The 10,441-nt window shown below is 40.4% G+C and overlaps 1 protein-coding gene across 2 annotated transcripts; it reads right to left on the bottom strand.

The window, feature by feature from the left end:
- Window positions 1-2,903: 2,903 nt before the first annotated feature.
- On the bottom strand, window positions 2,904-7,911 carry LOC123143328 (uncharacterized). Of its 2 annotated transcripts, XM_044562208.1 has the most exons (10): window positions 6,987-7,893; window positions 6,848-6,892; window positions 6,132-6,233; window positions 5,270-5,320; window positions 4,705-4,842; window positions 4,504-4,623; window positions 3,897-3,973; window positions 3,751-3,806; window positions 3,572-3,675; window positions 2,904-3,463 (listed from the first exon to the last, which is right to left on the bottom strand). In XM_044562208.1, exons 1-10 carry the CDS (start codon window positions 7,638-7,640, stop codon window positions 3,221-3,223), a joined length of 1,590 nt encoding a protein of 529 aa, XP_044418143.1. In that variant the 5' UTR covers window positions 7,641-7,893; the 3' UTR covers window positions 2,904-3,220. The 2 variants fall into 2 exon arrangements, with proteins under 2 accessions (XP_044418143.1, XP_044418144.1); XM_044562209.1 differs by lacking the exons at window positions 2,904-3,463; window positions 3,572-3,675; window positions 3,751-3,806; window positions 3,897-3,973 and adding an exon at window positions 3,985-4,375 and having other exon boundaries at window positions 6,987-7,911.
- Window positions 7,912-10,441: the final 2,530 nt, after the last annotated feature.

Here is a 10,441-nt window from a genome sequence, read left to right as displayed (position 1 = left end):
GCAGGATGAAGATGTATGAAATGAAAAAAGCTGGACGCTATGGCATTGGGTTCATTGACCCAAATACCATTAATGAATACACATGGAAATTGGAATGGTGTAGACAAGATATAGAGAAATGCATGCTAGAGTTCTTGAAGCGCCTCAATAGCAATGAAGATATACTACTTTCTTACAACTTCGAGTGAGTCACACTGTCTTGTACTACAAATTCTGTTTTTGCTTACTAGCTAGATGTTAATAAGTGTATAGGGTTTAGGGTTATAGTTGATTGGTGTTATGCACATGCCCGCTTAATTTATACATGCAAACGTATGCGCATGCAGCTTCCACTGGATCTTGTTAGACATTAAAGTTGACGAAGGAAAAGTTGAAGTACTGGACTCACTACTTAAAAAAGATAGTGACTACAGCATCGTGAAGGGGATAGTCGACAGGTTATTTCAATCATTATTAACTATATCTCGGCCTATTTAGTTCGTCATTTCCTGATATGAACTATTTTTAATAACCCCTTTATTAATTTTCTTTGCCAGCGGGCAGGGCTTGGGCAAAGTACATCAAGGTGACTCCAGGAAAATGGCGACAAAAGCTATGTTGGTATCGACCCAAGGTAAGTAATTAAGTAGTACTAGCTAGCTAGCTACTATCTCTTTAATTCTTGATTCAATACCATTAATTAATTAACATGCTTGATTAATAATTATCTGATTAAATTCTATTCTCGTAAAGGCCCTGAAGCAGGCGCCGGGGACTGAAGTGTGTGCATACTACGTTTGGGAGAACATTCGCATGATGGCGTCCGAAAGGAGCAGATCTGATAGACAGGACTGGGTACGTTTGCCAGAACACTATTCACAAATCTTACATGATTGTCGATATCTAGTCACACAACTAATACACATGCATATTGATCTCCTTCTTAACAGTTAAAAGAGGTGCGGGACTAGCTCCTATCAACAGAGCGCATACGAGCACTTCAAAAGGAAATAGCGGGAATTTTGCTCGACCAGGTCATAGACCCCAAAGGAGAATACTATTACCCGCTACCGCCCCCATGAACCACTTGTCATCGTGCTCCGAAGGCACCAAGGCAACATGTAGAAGAAATTGTATATATATACATGTGTATGTGTGAATAATTAATGATGGTTGTGAGACATTTGATTTTATATATATATATATATATATATATATATATGATCGGTTCTACGAGAAAATCTATTTATATATATGCATAACGTGTACAATATGTAGTATCGTAAAATACCAGCAAACAAAAAAGAATTAAATGGAAAACACAAAATTAATGGAAAAATAAAAATTAAAACCAAACCCCCTCCCCCAAACATTTAGTACCGGTTGGTACTAATGGTCTACCAGCACCCGGGCCTGGCTCGTGCCACGTGGTGGCACTTTAGCGCCGGTTGGTGCCGAACCGGTAGTAAGGGGGGCCTTTAGTCTCCACTCTTTAGTGCCGGTTGCAGAACCGGCACTAAAAGCCCTTACGAACCGGCGCTAAAGCCCGGTTCTGCACTAGTGGATGCAAAGGAATGAGAAGTATCTAAAATCTCTCTAATGATAATGAGACCTAGCTCTGCCTCAACTCTGCTAGCGGATGCGTTGTCTTAGTGGGCTGACTTAATGAACCGATTTTCTTGAAGGTTCTAAGGATTGTTCATGGAACCTTCCATCGGTTTGAGGAAGATTCCATTTATTTTCCTTTTTTTTTCTTTTTCTGTGTTTTTTATGGTTTTCATCGGGGTTTTTTGTCCTTTCTTTTTTTTCTAATACATATCAAATTTTTTAATACCCATTATAATTTTTTTGTACACACGCTGAACATTTGTTTGATATACGATGAACAATTTTTTACATTGTTTAAACATATATTTTTAAAGTCACTTAACATACTATTGAAACACATGAACATTATTTTGAATACCAAACATTTTTTAAATTACACAAACATTTTTTACATTGGATAATATTTATAAAAATATCACAGATGTGAACATTTTTTTAATGCCACGAGCTTTTTAAATTGTATGAAATATTTTTTAAAAATATTCAAAGATTTTTTTAACATTGTATAACCACGTTTCAAAATGTCATGAATATGTTTTTGGAACCTGTGAATTTTTTTAAATGCCACGAACATTTTTTCATTGTACAAACATTTTTTAAAAATGCCACAAACATTTTTTCAGAAGCATGAACACTTTTTGAATGTCATTTTGCCATTTCCCCTTCTTGTAGATTGTATTAATGTATTGAACATTATGCCAGAGCTGGAGCACGCCCTGGATGGCACCACATGTGCAAAGATATAGGTTTCTACAGCTTCTGCTGATATATGCCTGAATCAATTGGTACAACAAGTTGTTTTAAAATCCTCAAAAAAAAATTCAAGTTGTTTTAACTCATACTAGTGTAGTGTCAAAAAACGTCTTACATTATGGGACGAAGGGAGTAGTTTTTATGGTACATTGCAAAGTAGTACCAGCCAGGTTGTTGTGATTCAAACAGCTTCACAAGCAGAAGCAGGCGGGGTAATATGAGTAAATTCTGGGAATACAAAACAAATTCTGACACAGGCAGGGCAGGGTAGCCAGCAGAGATACAAAGAATCAGAAACAGAAGCTTGGCACATATGAACCAATCATACAAATTAATCAAACGACTGCCTTATTACTGTATGTCAAACTAATTTCATCCTTAGCACCAGCAGTGCGTATATATGCCAAACTGATCAATCAACAGTGGCATCAGCAGACAGCAGTATGTATCTTTGCCAACACAAGAAAGAATACACAGGTAAGTATCTCTGCTTCATTACTGTATTCACTCATATGTAGGGAGCAGCCTAACTCAACACTATTAACCTAGCAAAATCTGCTGAATTTCTGCATCAGAGATCTATTATATACCAGCCAACAATGAAGGAGTTCCAATGTGATCACACAAGAAGATTCACCGTATACCAGCCAACAATTCAAACGACAACACAAGTTTTTCTTCCTATCAAAGAAGAAGTCACAAGTGTATATGCTATGTCTACCCCTAATTCTCTACCACTAAACTCGGATATACTCTCATTCATAGGCAGCAGCCCAACTCAACTTTAATCCAGTGGAGTCTGTTGACTTGAACTCTGATCAGCAGGATGTTCTCTCTGGGAAGTCTGTTGGCTTGAAGCCTGATCAACACCATGTTCTCTCTAGGAAGCCTGATGACTTGAATTCTCAGCAGGAGGAGCACGTGGGTAGATGATTCCGTAGTGATCTCCGGAGTACAGCAGGGTCACTCTCGGACAGAGAACTCCAGGAACAGTGTAGATATCTGGATCATGTCCTCCTCGGACTCGCTCCACCCTGAGGGGTACCTCAAGCGCTGTGGCCAAGGCCACCATCATAACATGATCCGTGAACCGACGAGCTGGAGTGACACGCCGAATACACCACTGTTCATAGAACAACAACAGGTTAGGTAAGTTGAGTGTCGTGTATCCAAGAATGGATGCATTGGAAATCAGCACGAGGTAATGTAAGGGAGGATATGAATCACTGACATCTTCCAGACTGTAATTTCCTCTGAGCCCTGGTATAAGCAGTTCATACACCTCCTCGTGCGAGCATATCTCGATAGCTACTACTAATCTGAGGAAAATGAAGACTACCAAGAAAATGTGTCAGAAACATGAAGTATGATGAACAAAAGGAAAAATGACTTCAAGGGTGTTTCTCTCACTGTCAAGCGTCGTATCGTACTTGCTGAAGAACTCGAGAAGTTTCTCTTTACGGTTGCTAAAAATGGCACATATTATGTCAGTGAGATGGAATGCACTTGGCTACAATACTATGATGGAATTGCAGAAAACCAAGCGAGTCAAGAACCTGCTAGTTGATTCCATGCTGTTCCGCCTGCCATGTTTCTTCCATCTCATCACTTTCTTGATCAGATCCTTAAATGCCTGAAAGAAGCAGCGACTGAATAATTCGTACTTGATAATCATATGTAATAGGTTACAATGATACATACAGAATACTGATCAGTAGCAAGATATAAAAGAACACAGCTAAGACAACTCGCCTGAGAAGCTTTAGTCACTAAGCATATACTATAGCATAGTAATAGAACAGTGAGGTGGCTATACAATAATAACCGGTAGGTGTGCATTGTTGTAGTGCTCAAACAAGCATAAAATTATGTTATTTCCTTATTATATTGCTGTTGTTCCTTTGCAAGTATATTTTCTTAAGGCCGTTGTTACAATCGGGTTGTTAACTTTTCAATAAACTTCAAATTTGAGTTTCTGCCAACAGTGCGTAACACTGTGATGGCATGCCACTACTGTTAAGCAATTGTGCATCTCCTGCAAATGACAAACAAAGATAGTGAGATGCCAGATGCTTCTTCAAGTGTACTGTAACCTGAAGAGAATCATCCCTTGCAAGCATGTTTATCCAAGAAAGAACAAGTATGGAGAAGGCGAGAACTTACTCTGCTGCTCCTGGAAAACTCAGAGTTCCATCGAAGATTTGCATGTTGCGTAGACAGTCTTTGAACAACATCAAGGAGACGCTGTTCCTCATGTGTGTCCTGCCTATCAATAACTTGCTCCTGTTGTACATTCGCAAAAACAGAGAAAGTTAAATAACTAAACCTACATCCTATGAAAGGAAAAGAGGGGAGGATGATTACAAGGTATGAAAATATGAAGCTCCTGTAGAAACACTCCCCATCTCCAATAACCGATCGATATTCCGAATAGGCATCAAGATGGTTCGCCTCGTCAGAAGCAAGCTTATGATATCTTCTGACTTCAGTGATGGGATGTGTCTGCAAGGAACACACAAATATGAGAATTCAAATTACGCTGAGTTGAACATGGAAACAACATATCTAAAAATGTGATGGGAATTTTGTTTTCATTCAAATTTTCAGGTTTCCATGTTCTCTGGAAATGTTTGAAACCGCTAGTATATAATCTCATCATTAATACTGATCGGTTGTTGTTCAGTAAGAAAACAAGAAGATATCTATTAACACATGATAAACTCAATAACAGTACAAGTACGATTCAGGTCCCATCAATCACAACCAAGAGTCAACATACAGTTTAGTATTTATAAAAGAGAAAATAATCCTTCTGAACAGTTGATTGTACAGGAACCACTAATCACAGTATCTTGTGATATAGGGCTTTGATCCTGATTTTTCTTGCACTTCCATTTTGAACATTCCATTAGGCAAAATGGAGACAAACCTGGTGCTTCACATGTTCCGAACATATTTCCCTTACTTTTCCACAAAAAATCTATTTGACAGGAAATGAAGAAAACAAAGTTAAAGACCATACATCATCCTGCCAGTCTTACAATTGTACAGAATCAACAAGAAGATTGAGTATTTCAAAACAAGAAATAAGGGAATAGAAAACGAATGGAATTAACAAACAACCAATCAATTTATTTTTCCTTTTCCCGGTCAAAGGAAAAAAAACAATAATGTATAGCAAGAGCACAAAACGTGTGCGTCCAAATCTTCTTTATTTTGGGCAACTATTTATATGAAATTATATTCTGAGACTTCTGAACCAAATGGTGAAACTTCTCGCCAAATCCTAAAGTGGTCGCTGATTTTGCATGTAAATGGCAAATGATTTACATGAATTATGTTCAGTTATGCAGCCTTGAACTAATGTTTGTCTAGATTACAGTTTCTGATAACAGCATCTGTTTACAAAGGAAGCCATACATTCGACTTCAGGCTCTGTTACCAAAATATTGCAGTAATCAGACAACAGTTTCAACAAGATAGCCATTTGCTTCAAAATACAATGCCAGATTGTGGAAAGACCCACAAGAAACAAGGACATGTGTACTTCTGCCAACATTTGCCCAAGATTACTCCTATATTCTATGATGCCGCGTATCACTCTAACCAAGATTTCATGCCTTGATTACACTAACAGGTCCAAGAATTTAACAGGAACAAACAGAAACCAAAAACCAAAAATTCCTGGTTCTTCTTTCTATGCACAAAAATTAGGTAACTGCAAGAATGCTCATATGGTCATACCACCCAAGAATCACAAGTGAGAAGAGTGGACAAGATTCAGGCCATACCTTGTTCTTGACCCGACTCCAGATCGATTTCCCCTTTACTTGCGGTAGTTTGTCCTGCTTGGGTGTCACCTTTACCACAACCTGTACTTGTGATAGTTTCTCCTGCTCCACAGAATTAGCATCAAGATCACATTTCGGATTAGCAAAGGTGAAAGGGCTAACAAGATTGAATTGTTGAGTTATCCAAATCCTTTCTACTCTTGCCAATTATTCATATGAATTGACTTTTGAGGCTTCAGAGCCAGTTTCAGGCTTTCAGGCAACAGATGATGTACGTCTGGCCAAGTAATCCCGAGAAAACATTCAGATAAACTTCCCCTATAACGACATTCATCTACACTGGAAACTGATACATTTTGGCATCAAGATTTCTTGCCAAAATATGACAGCAATCACTGCCAAGACATGATCCTCATATCCCCCCACATTTTTCACTTGCAGCAAAAGTGCAAAACATGCTATCATATACCAAACCAAATAGAAGAATCAGTTAGCACAAGCCTGGACACGTAAATCTTGAACAGTCGCGAATAATCACAACAAGATCCTTGCCTACCTCTAAATTTGATAACGCACCGCAAGAAGAGCCTAATCAGGAAATGCCTAATCGTCAAACTGTCCCCAACATTTGCCCGAGATTTCGTTTCTACTGCTAAATCATCCCCGACCCCATGATTTTGACAGACCACAGCAAGCAACATGATTCATGCTCATACCTGTTCCTTCTGGTACATCGCCTCTTCCGCGCGCAACGAGTTGTACTGCTCAAGAGGAAACCAAGAAACGCTCAAGAACGCACTCCAGAGACTCCAAGAACTCCAAGAAACAACAAGAGCACGTCGCAGAGGCCCTCACCTGCTGTTCCCATCGCCTGGTCCCCTCCTCGACGGCCGCCTGCTGTTCCCGTCGCCTGTTCTCCTTGTCGACGGCCGCCTGCTGTTCCCGTCGCCTGTTCGCCTCCTCGACGGCCGCCTGCTCTTGAATCAGCTGCTCGATCACCGTCTGCTCGAACACCGTGTTGGGGTCGAACGGCTGCTCCTTGTCGACGGCCGCCTGCGCTTCAATCAGCCGCTCGATAAGCCGCTGCCTGGCCACCAGCTTGGGGTCCAAGTCCAACGGATGCGCCGCCGCGTCGGGCACCTCCCTCGTCTCCGCCACCACGGGGTGGCTCCACCTCACCCGCGCCTTTCTGCCGCCCATCTTGCTCGACTCCCCGACCTCGTCTCCGAAGGCCGCGCCGAAGTCGAGGGAGCTGCTGCTGCTGCTGCTCGCGGAGCTCGGAGGAGAAGGAATGGTGGAGATTCCCTTGCCCTTCCGGGGGTCGACCACCGTGGCGGGGCTCGACCCATCGGCGCCGCCTCCGGCCTGGTCGAGGTGGAGGGGCGTCGCGGGGGGAGGTGGAGGTGGCGGCGCAGCAGCGGTCGGGGAGGAGGCGTTGGAGTTGCAGGCCGGTTCTTCGATCCGGTCCTCCTCGACCGGTTCTGTTGCTCCTGAACCGGGCGCGTCCATCGCGAAACTTGGAGGACTCGCCTTGCAATTTCGCTAACTCGCGGGGGGCGGTGGAGAAGAAACGTGTGGAAGGTGCGGGAAGCGGGATGGGAAAGGGAAGAAGGTTTGACGGCTATTTATTTGGAAATTCTGATGGCGGTTTGGTCCCTTGTGAGTTCCTGTTTTGCAAACAACTCCACGTTGAACGCAAGGGCACCCACACAAGGCCGCAACGAATTTCGCTAAAATCTTGAGATGGGAGCTTTACCTAACAGTAGATAGATTCAACTGATGGTAGTATGAAAAATGAATGCATTAAATTAAGGAAGATAAATATAGCTCCCATCATGAATATTTTGTGGGAATGAATTTGATGGCGGGTCTATCATTTGGAAATCCTATATAAATAAACAAATGATTATTGTTATCATTAGTAACCTATTTCTCTCAATGGAACAATGTCGTCACTATATGTAATCATGCACGAGAATAAGTCCACGTGAACATACAACCTTGCAAGAAAACACATAATCAAAGTAAATGAGTACTCTATTAATTTTGAGATTATATTGATACTAGCGTACGCATTATTACCAACATTCATGTGTGTCCTTACGACGGCTTAAGATGTAGATGGATTTTTTTATTCTTTTTGCGGAAAGATGTAGATAGATTCACTTGATAGTAGTATCGAAAATAAAATGTAAAATAGAAAAAAGCTTTCATGATCGAATATTTTGTGGCAATGAATTTAATGGTGGGTCTATCACACAGAAGTCTATGTAACTAAACAGATGACCCTTATTAACTAAAATTTATCTTTTGCTCGCGGGCTCATTTGAGCTCACAATGAACAGTAAAATCTAAAAATATTTAAAACAAATTAGAAAAATTCTCATTTTTTCCAACTATCTTTGACATATGTTTTGAGTTCCTGCAAAATTTCATCATCAAATGACATTCATGGAAGTTGTTGCAGAAAAACAAAAGCAACACTCCAAACTGCGTTCGAAAATAACTATTTTGGAGCATGGATTTTGTTTTTTCCCTTGACTTCCACGAATGTCATTCCATGGTGAAATTGGGTGAGCACTGAAAACTTTTGTCAATGTTTGCCACAAAAAAATAGATTTTTTATTTAAAAAATTGATTTTACTATTCACTTGAGCTCGAGCTTAAAAACAGCATGTCCCTTGTTAACTTATTTCTCCGAGCATGCAACCATGTTGACGCAACACGTAACACATGCATGGGGAAAAGATCACCTCGACATATAACCATGTAGGGGAACCCACAATCAAAGTAAGTGAGTAGTCCATTAATTTCAAGATTATGTTAATACTAGCCTACTCATTATTACGAACATTGATGCATTTCCTTACTATGGTTTAAGGGCAGTCCTAGCGCACTATTTCTTAAACTATATGTAATGGAATTAAATAGAAATTTAGATATGGCAATGCGAGTGTACTGTATCTTAGTGTTGTATCTAAAACTATCCTCATTTAATGTCTTTTGTGAGAGAAAAGTTATCAAATGTCTTGATTTTGGTGCTCACATCTATATTTAGATTAGGTTATGGTTGTTTTATATTTCCTCATTAATTAGGCGCCACATCAAATTTTTACCTATGAAATTGTGCTATGATAGAAACATTGGGAGTGTCCTAAGATGTACTACCTCCATCCTGGTTTATTGGCCCCCTTTATAATTTGTGCCAAATTTTGACCAAAGATTTAACTAACAAAATATTAATGCATGTCAACAAAAATTATATCGTTGGATTCGTATTTGGTGACATACATGAACATATTGTTATTGAACTTTATAGTCAAAGTTTGGCACAAAATACAATGAGGACCAATAAACCAGGACGGAGGTAGTAATAGATAGATTCATTCACAGGAACCAATAATCAAAGTAAATAAGTAGTGTGGAAAATAAATGCATTGAAGTCAGAAAAATAAATATAGCTTCCATCATGACCGAATATTTTGCGGCAATGAAGTTAATGGAGAGTCCACCGCTTACAAAATCGTCAAAAAATGGATGCCTCCCCACCAAATGACCACAATCAAAGTAGAATAGAAGTATTGATGTGTGCTTGATACCATCAACATGATGTGGTCTCTCGACAAGAAGACTAGGCTCGGCCGACTGGCCCACAACGATGCAACTATTCGGTCGTCAGGCCGAACGGTGCTCAATAACAAGAAGAACTATGTAGGGTATTATTCTCCGAAGGCCCAAACCAGGGTAACTTGTGCGTGCGGGCTCCATCCCAGTACTTCCAATCTACACTAGTGCAGAATCGGGCTATTGTCCCAGTTCGTAAGGACCTTTACCAGCACTAAAGGGTGGGGACTAAAGCCCCCCGTAGTCCCGGTTCAACACGAACCGGGACCAAAGGCCCACCACGTGGCACGAGCACGCGCCGGGGGGCTGGGGGCTTTTAGGGGTTTTGGGTTTATGGTTTATTTTCCCTTTTAGTTTTGTGTTTTCCATTTAATTCTTTTTCATTTCAAACATATTTTACAATACTATGATACGTCTCCAACGTATCTATAATTTTTTATCGTTCCATGCTATTATATTATTTGTTTTGGATGTTTAATGGGCTTTAATATGCACTTTTATATTATTTTTGGGACTAACCTATTAACCGGAGGCCCAGTGCCAGTTGCTGTTTTTTTGCCTATTTCGGTGTTTCGCAGAAAAGGAATATCAAACGGAATCCAAACGGAATGAAACCTTCGTGAGGATCTTTCTGGGAACAAACGCAATTCAGGAGACTTGGAGTGGAAGTCAGAGACGCGATGAGG

Source organism: Triticum aestivum, chromosome 6D (genome assembly GCF_018294505.1).
Source record: "Triticum aestivum cultivar Chinese Spring chromosome 6D, IWGSC CS RefSeq v2.1, whole genome shotgun sequence".
Classification (NCBI taxonomy): Eukaryota; Viridiplantae; Streptophyta; class Magnoliopsida; order Poales; family Poaceae; genus Triticum; species Triticum aestivum.
The sequence above is the reverse complement of the archived record's forward strand: the minus strand, read 5'-3'. Positions and strand labels throughout refer to the sequence as shown.